At 33.4% G+C, this 15,170-nt stretch overlaps 2 protein-coding genes across 4 annotated transcripts; one reads left to right on the top strand and one right to left on the bottom strand.

Moving 5' to 3' along the window:
* Positions 1–456: 456 nt before the first annotated feature.
* LOC120070116 (uncharacterized) lies at positions 457–6,278 on the top strand. Of its 3 annotated transcripts, none has more exons than XM_039021972.2 (10): positions 457–610; positions 1,465–1,706; positions 1,818–1,884; positions 3,760–3,788; positions 3,890–4,098; positions 4,582–4,700; positions 5,057–5,152; positions 5,229–5,304; positions 5,447–5,600; positions 5,688–6,278. In XM_039021972.2, the coding sequence occupies exons 2-10, from the start codon at positions 1,476–1,478 to the stop codon at positions 5,841–5,843; spliced, it is 1,137 nt and encodes a 378-aa protein (XP_038877900.1). In that variant the 5' UTR covers positions 457–610; positions 1,465–1,475; the 3' UTR covers positions 5,844–6,278. The 3 variants fall into 3 exon arrangements, with proteins under 3 accessions (XP_038877900.1, XP_090164161.1, XP_038877899.1); XM_090308035.1 differs by having other exon boundaries at positions 608–655; XM_039021971.2 differs by lacking the exon at positions 457–610 and having other exon boundaries at positions 970–1,706.
* Positions 6,279–7,692: 1,414 nt separating this feature from the next.
* On the bottom strand, positions 7,693–10,263 carry LOC120070115 (integrator complex subunit-like protein). Its single transcript, XM_039021970.2, has 5 exons — positions 9,645–10,263; positions 9,419–9,539; positions 9,168–9,241; positions 8,436–8,593; positions 7,693–8,119 (listed from the first exon to the last, which is right to left on the bottom strand). Exons 1-5 carry the CDS (start codon positions 10,040–10,042, stop codon positions 7,953–7,955), a joined length of 918 nt encoding a protein of 305 aa, XP_038877898.1. The 5' UTR covers positions 10,043–10,263; the 3' UTR covers positions 7,693–7,952.
* Positions 10,264–15,170: the final 4,907 nt, after the last annotated feature.

Raw genomic sequence — 15,170 nt, 5'->3', positions numbered from 1 at the left:
GTTTATTCACGACAGGCTGATTTAAAATCTGACTTCCATAAGGTTATTGATTTCAAGCTTCAACTTTATTAATTCAAAGTGGGATTGAGTGGAACTTTGAACTGATTATTGGCATATTTGGGAGTAATTTTGTAAAAGTAAAAATCAGTTTGTCATTTTTTTAATATTCATGAGTGATTCATGTCTGCTTACACGAACTTCGACTAATCTAACGTGAGAACCAGTCTCATCCTATAACAAGGGGATGTAAAAAGAACTCGTACACTATTAAATTCTAAATAGATGACGATCATGGATTGAACCAGTTCCTCAAGTCTAGGACCTTTTTTTTGACTATTAGGCGGACCCATGTGGTTTACATTTGTTATATTTGAAAATAAAAACTAAAATCGTTTTGGATGTTAAAATCGAAAGTAAAATCAAATATTTAATTGATTTTAAATGATTAAAGAAAATGAGAAAAGTGGTACATGCTATCTGAAATGTGGGTTGGCAAAGGGATTGGCCAGAATACTTGCTCTATCCATATGATGCACATATCTCGACATTGGCTCTCTCTAACTTATTGAAAAGCAGTGGCTATTCTGAGGGAGCTCTGTCTTATAGTGAGGTTAATAGCAGTTGGGCGATTCATATTGTCTTTTAATTCCAAAACGTATTTTTGTATTCATTTTTATATTATGTTTTTGTTGATATGTCTGGGGGATTCTTTATGGGAGATTCATAGTTTGATATGGCTAGAGCGTCAATGTCTATAGCTTAGAAGCTGAAGACTCTTTAGTCTTTAGATTATGGATTCTCTTGTGTTTGGGTGTATTCCCTATTATATGAGTTTTGATTCAAATTCATTCACTCAGTCTCTCTTGCCCCTCTTATGCTTCAGGTTCATCTTGAAGAAGTTGAACTTGTAGCTGAAGATTAGGTTAACGTATTGCTTACTGCTTAGCCTGGTTTTTAAATGGGCAGTTATTTTTCTTTTTTTTTTTTTTTTTGCCCTTTATACTTTTATTTGTTTAAGCTCAATAAATCTTCGAATAGTGTGTTCAAATACAGTGTCTACAGAAGATACTTATGTTTATGGTGTTTACATATTCAAATTATAATGTTGTGATGGGAATGCTATTAGTTAGGGGGTATATCAGTAATTAAATAGGGAATTTGTTATGAAATGTGGTTATAAATAGAGGTATGGGGAAACGAGGAAGATAAGCAACATTATTTTCGTGAATGATTTAGGGCTTGAGAGAATTCTCAAGAGAGGGAGGGTCCAATTAAAGGCTTGATTTATCTTGTAGTTTAATTATCTTTTGTCATTCAATATATTTGGGTTCTATTAGTTTTCCTTTGCCCTGCCCTATTGCTAAGTCGTCTTCATGCATTCTAAGATGAGCAAAATTGTATATTATCGTGGATAATTGCATTTCCAGTTTTTAACTTTATCCATGTCTGATGACTCATACCTAGGATTTCGGAGGATGGGTTCAATGAAAACAGAGTTGAAAAAGGCTTGGCAGTTTTTAATGTCAACTGAGTTTTGGAGGATGGCTGTGCTGTGGAATCTCTCTATCCTCTATTCTTACTTGCTGCTACTCTCTCAAAGATTTCTCTCTTTCTCTATTAACCACAGATCTGAAACATACTACTCCCATGAAAGGGATTCTCCTCGCTCCTCAGAAGCTGTCATGCCCCTTTGCATTATCACCGGTGTAAAGTTGCCTGTGACCTTTATGCTTGATTGAAATTCAATTTGAATCTCTCTTTCTCTCTCTGCACGCTTACTTTTATTTCATTTAGCATCTTTGTTTTCTAAGTTGTAGGCTACTTCTGGATTGGGTGCAGCTGCTGCTCTTGCTCTTTCTAAACGTGGTTTCTATGTAGTTCTTGGTTGGTTCCCCGTTCCATTTCATTCATTTTCTCAACTTCTATTGCAATCTTGGTTTTGATATACCATTAAAATCTAACAGTAGTCATTTAACACTCGTTGCAAATATTATTGGGCCCTGTCTTCATTTCCACAACATTGTGTGGTTTATAATACTCCCAGTTCTCATTATTTACCTTCAAACTATTACTGCCCTGAATCTTCCTTTTGTGGGTTGGACAAGAGATTCTTTTATGAAATTTAAAGCTATTGGGTGAATCTAGAACATTTGTGGGGCCAACTCTCTACAGGTCCAGGAAAAAGGGCCTGAACAAAGTTCAGTTCTTAGCTTGCCCTTCCACTGAAGAGTTGAATTATCTTTGGTTATACTGTTTTTCACTGTCGAATCTCACTCCTTTAGTCTGTCTGAGACATGTTGATGGACTTTTTAATTTTAGAATGTTTGTCTTCAACTTGCCATTAGTAGATACTGACAGTCAAGAACGTTTCCAAATTTTTATGGGTAAATGCACCCTGGGCTCCTTCAGAGAAATTTGGGATGGAAGAGATGGGAGAATCTTCAAGGATGAGGAAGTGAACATTTATTATTTTTTTCCAATGGGGATTAATTTCTTCGACTTGGGTGTTCGACTCTAGAAATTTTGTAACTACCAAATTCATCTCACATGGAGACCTCTCTCTCCCTCTCTCAAATTGTTTGCGAGATCTCTGCAGGTCATCATGTATTTATGATATCCTTTGAATATCAAATCTATGGGGTGGGGAAACTGTTTCAGGCTGATGACATGACAAGTAATCCCAAATATTTCTTATAACAGTGATAGCCCCCACAACCCATACATAAGCTGACAAGGTAATGTAAATAATTAATGGTATTCTTGGAAGCCAATCTCATTACTGTAGGAGAAATGTTAAGCTAGTTTCTAAGTCCACTTGAGATGCAATAGGGCCAATCTTTGAGTCCGCAACCCAACATTCTACTTTAGCAATTCATTTTTGTTTTAAATTAAAGAGTCAACATTGGATGATATGATATTACCAAAGGCGAAGGATAGTTAAGCCTCAAGGCTTGAATTACAGAAAGCTTTTCCTTCCATTGGGATATAAGAGATATAATGCTGTAATTGTTGAAAGGAGAAACATTTTTACACTAAGAAAGAATCAAAAGGGAATTGGATTCTATGAAACATTTGAAGGGCTTCACTTTGTTATTGAATGCACTATTATTCCTGTTTAATTTAGGAAACCATAAGAAAGTTCTTACAATTTGGAGCCGAAGAATCCATTTTCTTATGCCTCCTCTGGAAAGGGTGACCCACCATAGTTGTTTTTAGGAAATTTCTGACACCCATGGGTAGAGCCACATTTTGATTGAAGATAATGAAATTCCAGAAAATTCCCACACAGGTACAATTGAGGAATATGTGACATTGTGATTCTGAATCTTTCTTGCAAGGGAACACCATGTGGAGAAATACACACCAAGGGAGTCATTTTTGTACCGTATCATGAGTGTTTGTGCTTGAATGGCTAAGCTCCCATAAGAAGATGAGATATCCCAACCAATCCAAGGGGATTAAAAATGACTCCCAGTTGCAGTTGGAAAGGATATGCAACCTAGCTTATAGAAAAAAACTTGAGTGCCTGTAATGTTTTCATTTATCTATGCATGACTTTTTTTAAGGTATTTACCAATAACGAGACTTTGTATTTGATTTTGAAGTCCTTACTCTAATGATGGAGAAATATCTTAACTAAACCCTTCTTCATGTCATTTCCTTTACATTAAACTTTATGCAAGCCAATCAAATCTCTCTACAAATTTACAGAATTAAGAACTGATGCTTGTGTTTTTAAATTTTATCTTCTACTTGCAGCTGGACGGTCAAGGCATTTGTTATTGAAGGTTTGCCTAATGAGCTGTTTTTTATTTGGTTTTTTTATCCCCATCTCATTTCATGTGTTTTCCCTCATTTTCATGACTGCTTAGTGCTTACATTATTGCAGACAATGTCAGAGATAAAAAGACAGAATGAAAAAGCCCTTCTTAAAGCTTTTCAAGTCGATCTTTTATCCATTCAGTCAATCTTGAATTTCAAGAATTCCCTTCAGCTTTGGCTGCAAGACTCTAAAATGCATCCTTCAGTGCAACTTTTGATTAATAATGCTGGGATATTGGCAACGTCATCTAGATTTACATCGGAAGGCTACGACCAGTTACATCCCTATTCCCTGTCTTTTTTCAAGTGTGTTAGTCTTGTAATATTGCAGTGATTGAAACAGTACTTACCTTGAACTTAAATATAAACATTGCTTAAAACTAACTAGATCTCAGGTAGGTTTTATATAGTTTTTATTTTTTAATACAACAAATGTCGGGTGTGATGGATCATCTTATACTTTGGATTGGTTTAAATATAGTTAATGGGAAAACTGCTGGCTGAAACTTAATACTCTCACGTGCCTCTATGGACTCTTGTGCACTAGGAGATAGTGAACTATTACTGTCATCCGTTTTGTCCAGCTTTTCCATTATTCTAAATTGTACCATTGCTTCTTAAATTGGGTACTTTTCTCTTAAGTTTTTTATTTTATTTTGTCCCTGTGATTTTCTGATTTATTATTCTATGTCGTTTTACATCTTATTTTTCTTCAAGATATTTTCATTTAGTCTTACCTTTATAACTGAATATTCTTAGGATGATGGCTACAAATTATGTCGGTCCGTTCTTTTTGACTCAAATGTTATTGCCACTCCTGAAGAACAGCCCTTTTCCATCTAGGATTGTGAACGTCTCATCCTTTACGCATAGATGTGGTAAGAATTTTCTGTATTAGAATGAAAGCTCCACACGCTTAGTTTATTTACCGTGTTTTTTTGGCAATAAAATGCTAGTGGAGAAACTATGTAGACATGAATTTCAACATCTTTTGTAGACTGGATATCTTATAACTTATGTGTCAGTGCTTAGGATCTCTTCACTTCAGTGCTTGATTTGTTCATGAATAATAGGTCTTCCATCAACGCACTGAGAATTTTTCCGTTGTGATATAATCAACCTCAGTTGCAAGGATATGTACATTTTTTCACTTTTTTCCAGATGTGTCTTATGAAAGCAATAATAATAATAATAATAATAATAATAATAATAATGGCTTCATTTTGTTCTACAGTTTTTGATGTTCAGGTTGACGAGTATACTGTATGTGGGAAGTGCTTCAGTGGATTGGATCAATATCCATGTTCTAGTATCTATGAGTATTCTAAATGTGAGCAGTTAATGTTTTGAGAAGCAATTTATGATACTTTGTTGTCTCTGACAAGCAAATCCATTTCCTGTTACAGTATGCTTACTGTTGTTCTCCTATGAGCTTCACCGAAAACTTTCCTTAGAGAATGGATCTCATAAATTAACTGTCATGTAAGGAATCATTTGTCTTTGTTGCCTTTTATTATCCTTGTTCCATAGTAACTAGCCTTAAAGGCTACTGATACGGTTCTGCTGATTTTTTGTTTATATTTGTTTGTTTGTTTATTAAATGTGAATTCTTGATTTTCTGAAGTGTAGCGGATCCTGGAGTAGTCAAAACGAACATCATGAGAGAAGTTCCTACATATCTATCTAAAGTAGCACTTACAATATTGAGGCTTTTGAGACTTCTACAACTACCTAAAGATGGTGTCGACTCCATTTTGGATGCAGCCCTTGCATCACCTGTGAGTGGATCTTTTGTGCTTTGTGAGAATGTGTTTCATAGTTCTATTAAGATCTTCAACTGAATAGACTGAACTTTCTTTTGTCAGGAAACATCTGGGGTATACTTTTTCGGTGGAAAGGGTAGAATGGTCAAATCCTCTGCTCGGTCGTACAACACAAAACTTGCCGAGGAGCTTTGGGAAACGTCGTCAAATCTCTTTCTAAAATCCCAGATTGCTATGGAAGGAGGAACCAGTTCTTAATTTTGACCATGGGAGTATGTCATTTCAAGTAACTTCCTCTTTTCCACATTATAAAAAATTATGAACTTGTGGTACAACTTTGTAAGACCCCTAGTCAGCGAAATATTAGGATTATATTATTAGTATAGTTATTAGTATTGGCATATTAGTAACTAGCTAGGAAGTTTGGTAGACTTTTAGTTCTAAGTAGAGGGAGTGGATTAGGAGCAAAGGGATCATTTTGGTTGGAATTTCTATAATGTGAATTTAGGGAGAGAGATAGCCTCTTGGAAAGATTGATATTGTAATTTCTTCACTGATATTGCAATATCATTCTATTTTTTAGTGGTGGTGTATTTCTTGTGTTCTTGAAGCTTTCTTGTTATGGGGTAACCTAACAAACTTCTTACTAAAGATCATTTTTTAAGAAATGAAATGTCTTTTAATATTAGGTAAGTGGTAATATGTTTCATATCCACAAAGCTTTGTTTATATTGATGTAATCCACAACTAGTGGATGATTGATCTTGTTTACATATATTACATTATTGTTGCAACGCTTCATATCTCCAAGTTAGAAATCTCAAGATTAAAGAAATCCAAAATCTATCTTCTAAAACTCTTCTCACATCTTTTAGGATGAGGCTTTCGAATTGGGAAAAGTGGGAGAAATTTTGGAGTAACCCCTAATTCGGTCCCCTTTATGACATTTTCCCTCTCTTTCACAACATTCGCTTTGCTATCTTGTTTTATTGTATGTAGGACTACTCTTTGTTCCTCTCTTTCACCAACACCAATAGCGAACATGATCTCTTTAGCCAACAAGTGAATCGTTATTTTTTTATTATATAATAAATGAGGATTGCATGGAGATAAACTACACTTAATCATTACCTTAGAATCTGGTCCATGAAATCGATGATCAAGAACTGATTTAGCAGTTTGGGGGCTTTTTGCTGCATTGATAACTGAAGATTTATGTTTTAGACTTTTAGTCGAGGAAACCCCACTAGATTCCTTTCATTTAAATTCTTTTACTAGTTCATGGGAAGTTTAGATTCGACTTTATCTACTTCCTTGTTTGATAAAATAGATGTTGGGAGTCTGAGACCAGTCTTTAGTTTTGTGGCTGTGTGATTTTTTTAAAATGCAATTGAACCATTGGATCAAATGTTACTGCTAAACTCATATCAACAATTGAATTATTGGTTTATAATTTTAAATATCATATAATTATTTAAAAATTAAAAAAAAACTATTTCAATAACTTTGTAAACTTAAATTCAAAAATCAAATGCACTGGAAATTTAAAAAGTATTTTTCCTTGATATAAAATGCTCCCTTAGCTAGGTCGATGGATTTGTATGCTTGACACTCAACACTTCCACATTAAAGTAGCGAATAGCCATAGATGGCTAAATAAATCCTAGAGTTCTAATTGCAATCAATACAACAAGTTGACAGAAGTCTTCAAAAGAAACAAGAAAAAAAATTCACAATAAACCTCAAGTAATGTACCCAATTTACCATCGTTTATTATCTTATAGTTCGTAGCATCACAAAATTAACAAAAGACAACAGTACATAGTAAGGTAATAAACTGGAACTAATTAGCTAAGACATCATCTAATAACATATAACCATAAAATATGAACTATGAACCTCAAGATTCATTTTGATTCTCCCACATATTGTCAATATGCATATGCATATTAGTTTAGAATTTTCCATTTTTCCTACATCATCAATATTGTTCATGTTCTCAATCTAAATGTTACCATACAGTAGCTCTGCAGGAATACATGAAAGCTGGGATTTAAAAAAAAAAAAAAAAAAAAAAAAACTAAAAGGTAATAGCAATCACACAGGCTAAACAAAAACACAATTAGATAGGCCAAACATAGGCAAATCACATTGTCAATATCAGTGTATCCAAAAGTCACTTTGAATCATAACTCAGTCAGCCGACTTTACAACTATGAACTAAGAATGAATTTCATTTCCTCTATAACCTGAGGTCCTGAGATCACCATCATGATGTGAAAGGATATTTGTAGGACCAAAATCGTTATCCTTGATGGTTAATTTATCAAGTAGGTTACTTCCAGAAACAGCAGTTTGAGAAGTGTGTTATCTCCGCATAACACGATGGCGTTCCCGTTTCCGGAAGCGTTCTAACATGAACTCATCTGTGGCAGCCTGCCTTTGCCCTGCAGCCTCTGAGCCACCAGTATCAGTTGGTTTGGAGCCAGAACCATCATCTTGCAAACTTCTATCCTTGTATAGCTCAGGATGTTCTGCACATTTTTTTTTAATTTCTTGTCAGAAACAGTATAACATCTACTTAATCATAGAAGTATATTTTCCTCACTTTCTCCATATCTTAGTTTATGATCTAAGAATCCACCTACTTGCACGTAAAATTTAGATCATAGGCACGCGTTTTCTAACCTCACAAGAGTACCACCAGAATGAATATTTGGGATGCAGAAAATTTGTAAGAAACTAGCATCTTGGATAGCTAATTACCAAAACTTCAATTAACTCACATCCAGAGTAAATAACAGAACAATATCATCCCAAAGGGTAAAATAATATGAAGACATGAGATACCTCTTCTAAGTTTTTCAGCATAATCCCTGCCACGGTGAAAATAATCAGCACTATAACTTGAGGGGATGCTAAACTCTGATTTCGACCGACCCACAAATCTCTTTTCTTGCAAAAGCTTTTTAGCGGCCTCGGTTTCCTCAATGTTCTTCAACTTGTATCTGTCACAAATAGAGCAATGCATAGTTGAACACACATCATAAATGTCAGTGGAAAATATCCACGTCCGACACCATTATGACAAATGCTTATATCATACGGCACTTCAAATTATTTATTACCCCCAGATAAAACCAGAAGACAAAGTTAAAAATCAAGAAATCAAAGCTCCAAGTAATGCTTAATTTTTGTGTTACTGTACAAAATAGTAACTTGTGCAGTATGCTTCCATTGCTCCCCATTGTTCACAATTCACACAAAGTACACACAAGTGAACATTTAAAGTCATCTTTTATAATCTTTTGGTTTTTAGTTTTTGAAAATTAAGCCTACAAACATTGATGTTTCTTGCTTTGTTATCCACTTTTTACTCACATTTTTAAAAATTAAGCCAAGTTTTGAAAACCATAAAAAATAGTTTTTAAGAACTTGTTTTTATTTTTGAAATTTGTATTTGAGAAAGATGCAACCCATTGTAAAAAATAGAGAAAATAGAATTAATTTTAAAAAACAAAACGGTTACCAAATGGGATTTAGATCTCAAACTCTTTGACAAAGGAGGGGGAAAGGGCATACTCGATTGGAAGCTGAACCTCTGCAATCCCTGTAGTCCACTGAGTGGAGCTTTCATTAGAATTTCGTCTTTTCACCTGACAACAATCCAAAAATGATTAGCGTAAACAAGTCCAGAATACACAAAACCGGATGAATTCTAATATTAATTTCGGTTATTCTAACAAAAATCTAATGCAGCACTCAGCCAAATAGGAACGAGTAGACGAACTGCGAGAGAAGAGATAAGAACACTAGATTGGCTACTCACTCACTTTAAGATGCTCTGGGATTTTGTATAGTTCATCTTCTGCCTGTTTCAAATCATTCTCAGCGGCTTCAGTCTCCACAGTCCTTCCCCTTTTCTTTGCAAGTTCTTGTTCGATATACTTCAACCTGTTATTAGAACACATCAGAACTCCAATTAATAACATATACTAGAATCAAATTAATCAAATAGGAATGTTTGCTAAGAAATAACATAATTAAGAGGAATAATACATATTGGGATCTTCAACCATGACGGCAGTTTCCTGAGCGAAGGTATCCTGAAGGACCAAATCATCCTTGTCGCCTTCGCCTCCCGCGTTTTCATTCTTATTGCCCCCGCCGCCACCAATTTTACTGCTGGCGTCAGTGGATTTCCTAACAAGACCGCCGCCGCTGCTAGCGCCGCCAGCACCGGTGGTGGTGGTCTGCGACGATACTGGAGGAACTGCAGGAATTCCGGCCCTCCTCTCCCTCTGTTTCTGCAGAAATTTTACCTCCTCCAATGCCATCCTGTGCTCTTCTTCCTCCTCCTCCGATTTGGTGGTAACGGAGCTTTCCCCGTCTCCTCCATCTTCTGAATCATAACAATTCCTTCTCCGGAAATTCTTCTTTTTGTATTGTTGATTCATCTAATCCTAATAAGATGAAACCCTAATTTCTTGCTTTCTATGAGAATGACGCTATGACCCCTCAAAACGTCCATTTTCATTTGTGTGAAAAGAAAGCATTATTTTTTTTAGGAACACAAGGATCAAATCTCATTATTTGATTTTTAGTTTTTGGCTATATTTACTCAGCTAAAAAATTCATGAAATGTTACATCTAGTGAAGATTTTTTTTTTCAAAGTTTAAAGACTCGAACACAAATTTCTTGGTCATTAATATTGTATGCGAGTTAGTTATGCTTTGAAATTAATTAAGTTTTTGATTCATTATCAATTTATTTCTCTAAATTTTGGGTTGTATTTAAATTTTAAATTAATAATCATATCAATTTAAATTCATAATTTTTATAAACTTTCATAAATATATCAACTTAAACTCCAAACTAATAGTTATATCGATTTAAACTTTGACTTTCATAATTGTATTAATACCCTTATGAAAGTTAAGGTTTAAATTGGTATATGTTTATGAATGTTTAGGGTTCAAATAGATGCATTTAATAGGTTGGGATTTAAATTGATAGAATCCTCAAAGTTCAAGGTTTAAAATGATACATCTCCTAAAGTTCAGGATTTAAATTGATACAAATCAATAGTTTATGATTTAAATTGATACAACCTCCAAAGTTCAGATGTATAAATTGATATTTGTACTAAATTTTTTCAACTTTCAGTTTCAATTTTATTATGTTTAACGTTTTCAAAATTGGTGAACTTATTGGACACAAAATTGAAAGTTTAATATCCACATAAGATACAAACATTAATTTTATGTCTAATACATTTGTTAAATTTTTTTTTAATATTAAAAATGTTATGAAATTGTCAAAGAGAGCATAACTCAGTTTTTTAAAACATTAAATGAAAAGTTCAAATACCTATTTAACATTTTTAAAGTATAAGAATTTGGATGTCTTTTGTTTGGACTTGGTTTCTTGTATTGTTCTTGGCTTGTGGGTTTTGCTTGTATCTTTTTTCCTCGGGATGGATTTTGTTCTTTTCTATTTCTCTAGTTTGTGTGTCAGTCTTCTGGTTATGTAGATTACTTTGTTGGCTTATCCCTTTTGAGCTCTATTTTTGTCGGTGCTTTATTTGCTGTGGTGCCTTGATCGTGGACTGTGAGATCCTCTTTGTTGTTGTATAATAATATTACCTATTAAAAAAAATTGTTAGACACAAAGAGAATTAGAACTTATTATATATTTTTAGTTCACAAAGACTAGTAAGACATAGTGTCACAATCGTTAAAGTTTAGGATTAAATCAATATTTTACTTTATACAAGATACCTCGATACATGAGGTGTATATTAAGTTTTAATTATACCCTTGAACATTGAGATATGTTTCAATTATATACTTTTACTATTTAAAAGTTTAGTTTTCATTTTAACTCTTAGTCAATGAAACTATTTCAACGAAACAATTACATTAGTGTCTTTTTTTAGGCTCATTACATCAATTGTTCTACTTAAAATGGAGATAAAAATATGACAAATATCAAAGAGGAGAAAGGACTACCTTCATTAATCTTCTATTTTTTCTTGGAAATATCAACAATATGAAGTACTTCCCATTTACTTCACTAATTACCTCAGTCTTTCTCCCATTAATTTACTATTCTCATAGATACTTTTTTCTCCTTGGACTTTTTTATTATTTAATTTTTCATTGTCAAAGAAGTTGATTTTACCTACTTTTTCACACTATTTTTTTACTTCATTTTAATGAAATAACTAATGAAATGATTTAAGTGTAATTGAAGTTTTACCATTTATACCACGCATACCACTAGTCATCACCATGTCACTTTTTCGTCTTCATTTTTAATAGAAAAAGTTGACGTAGGTTATTTTGAAGCATTAATTTAAAGTGTAAGGGTAAAAATGAAAACTTTTGAAAGTTCATGAGTATTTTTTAAGTTTATCCTAGAATTAAGAGGTATTTAGAATACTTTTTTCTTAAATACATGTGAACATTCAAAAGTTTTAAAAATACCTTTAAACTTTAAAAAAAAGTTAAATAATATTATCCTTACTGTTAATTTTAAATGGAAACCATCAATCTTTTGTTTAAAAGATATCACTAAACTTTCAAAAGTTTCAAAAATGCCTTTAGACTTTTTTAAAAAAAAGTTAGAAAATATCCTTAATGTTAGTATTTGAACAGAAACCGTTAATACTCTCTTACTTCTCTATTTTTCCTTTTTTTCCCTATCTTATTCAATACTCTCTTACTCCCCTTTTTGTTAACTGACATTTGTTTATCTAAAAAAAAAAAAAAACCTTCTACTTCAGTTAAGGTATATAGACTATTAACAAGAAAAAAGACAATAACTTTACTTATTTGGAGCATAGACATAAAAGAAAAATTTTATGTGAAAAGCACTTAACACTTAAGGAAACATTTACTCGACTCTTTTCCTGTCTCTCAGTCGTCGAAAGGAAAGCTTGCTAGCTTTGGGAGGGTGTGTGGGAGTCAGATGCGCTACTCAAGATTAAGATTACTACGACTGATATTCTTTCAAAGAAAGTGATTGCTACTATCATTTCTTGTTCTTTTTGCAAGAATCATTTGGAAACCACGTGTCACCTAATATGGGAGTGTAAAGTTTTTAAAAAGATTTGGAATATTTTCTTCCCCTTTGATGTTAGTGAGTTTACCTTGGGCAGTGGTTCTTAGTTTTCTTATGATTATTGAGAGTGTTTGAAGGAGGTAAATCCCAAAGAGCATATGGGGAAAATCCTTGCAAAAAGAACGTATGAGCTTACCCTGAAAGTCCCCTTGGACAGACTTTCCTTTTTTCCCCTCTTACCTCGTTGGGTGGAAAGCAATTGGAAAGCTCCTGAGGAGGGCCATTGGAAGCTCAACATTGATGCAATGTGGCCAGAGTCACTTTGCAAGGTTCTGGAAGCAAAAGTTGTGGTAGATGGTCGGATTGAGATTGATAAGCAATGACATGGACACAATCCTCACGTGGAAGTTGAGTATAATTCTTTAGAGGTGGTAAGATTATTAAATCTTTAGAACTTTGATTTGTCTGAAGTTGACCTTTTTGTTAAAGAGGCTCTTAATCTCGTTAATTCTATTAATATCTTTCATTTTTGTAAGGTCCCTAGAGAGGAGGACAAAGTTACTCATAAATTAGCTTCCTTGGCACCCTCTTCTAGGTCCTTTTAGATCTGGAAAGACGTCTTTTCAGCTTTTGTTCTTCTGATGGCCTTCGTTTGGTGGTTCGTGATTCACAACAAGAAAATTCACTTTTAGTGGTGAACAAAATGTGTTGTTGAAAGGAAAAAAAAAACGCCGCTAAAATGATTAGCAACGTGTAAAAGCGCGTCGCTGTGAATGTCACCATAGCCGCATAGTTAAAATTTTCAGTGATGTGTTGACTAAGCGCTACTAAGGCCTAATTTTTACGGACGCTCATGCGTTACTAAAAGTGTACTTTTAGCAACATACAAGATGTCACTATTTGTTTTTTATAGCGACATTGCAAGCTAGTCTGTACAAGTCCTTTTTTAGCAACATGAAAGCTTGTTGTTAAAAATATGGAATTTAGGACATTGCAAGCATCTTTTGCGACATGCGCAAGTATCGGTAAAATTTATATTATATGTCACTATAAATTTAGAATATAAACACTTCGAACAATATCAATACGTATCACATATTTGTATATTTAAAAATTTAAACAATAGTAAATATACATTTTTCATTTTACATAGTACCAACCTATGTTATAATTGTCAAATTACTTCAAGTAAACTATGTATAAAATTAGTAGCAACACTATTAGAAGTTTAATTTAATTTACATCACAAAAATTCCAATACATATGCCAAATGACATCAAGTTATGTCGATCTAAGTTATAATTATCAAATTACATCAAGGATAATTAGTAATACCAACCCAAATTCTTTGAATCTCCATCTAATTCGAATCCATGAAATCTTGTATTGAAGGATCAAAGTTTGTAACAGTTTCTTTGCCATTACACTTGATTGAAATTTGATCATAAGGACTAAAACAAAAACCACAATAAAATTAGAGCCTTACCGAACAGTATCAAATCTATCTGTTGGGAGTTCATCAATGGAAAAAAATAATGGGAATTTAAAGAATTTGATTCATGCCCAGATAAACTTATTTGCCACAGTCCTGTGACGAACGAGAGGTAGACTTGGGTGAAAGAGGTGATAAACCTCAATATGTTGGGAGTAGAAGTGAGGAGGAAATACACACAAACTATATGGCAAAACATGTTCTACATTCAAATTCAACAAAACTCATTAACATGAAAACAAAGCTCATTGTCAAGAGAAGCCAAGAACACTTTATCAACACAATTCATTATGGAATTTAGTAGCACAAAGGTATAAAAATGAAGAGTAAAGGCATCACACTTTCAAACAAGTAACTCTATCAAACCACTTTAGGAAAATGTATAAACATAAATAAAAATACTTAGAAATTTATAGACACGAACAACTTCATGGAAATCATAAACAAAAGATGCTTGAAATTTCATAACAAAAGACATTGATCCAAATGAAATTTTATATCGTACCCAAGATAAATAATTGGTCAAGAGCAGCAAGTCTCACTTCTGCACTAGACATGAGCCCAAAAGTCACAACAAAAAAACCACTTTTAGTGGAGCCCAGGAAGCTGTTTTTGGAGGACAAATATGAAAAATGAGAGATATATCTTTTCCATTCAACTAAGCATGTCTTTATATAGGCTTACAAACATAATCATAGGAATGCTAATGGTTTAAAGCTATAAATGTCATCAAATGCTCATAACTCACATAACTCCTATAACTCAAAAATCACTATTGGTTACAAAAAACTAAAAGTCACAAAACCCAAAAGTCACACTAAATGCCACAAATAAAGTTTAATAATGACAAACTTTTCAACACCCCCCTTAAACTTGATTTGTTATACCAAGTAAACTTCTCATTTTGATAAAAGTCTCCAACTTGAGGGGCTTTGTGAAAATGTCCACCGCTTGGTCTTGTGAGACTTGATATATTTGAATTCCACTTCTTTCTTCGTTACGCAATCCCAAATGTAGTGAAATCGGG

The sequence above is a fragment of the Benincasa hispida genome, chromosome 12 (assembly GCF_027475165.1).
Source record: "Benincasa hispida cultivar pf3 chromosome 12, pf3_genome.v1.1, whole genome shotgun sequence".
Taxonomy (NCBI): Eukaryota; Viridiplantae; Streptophyta; class Magnoliopsida; order Cucurbitales; family Cucurbitaceae; genus Benincasa; species Benincasa hispida.
The sequence above is the reverse complement of the archived record's forward strand: the minus strand, read 5'-3'. Positions and strand labels throughout refer to the sequence as shown.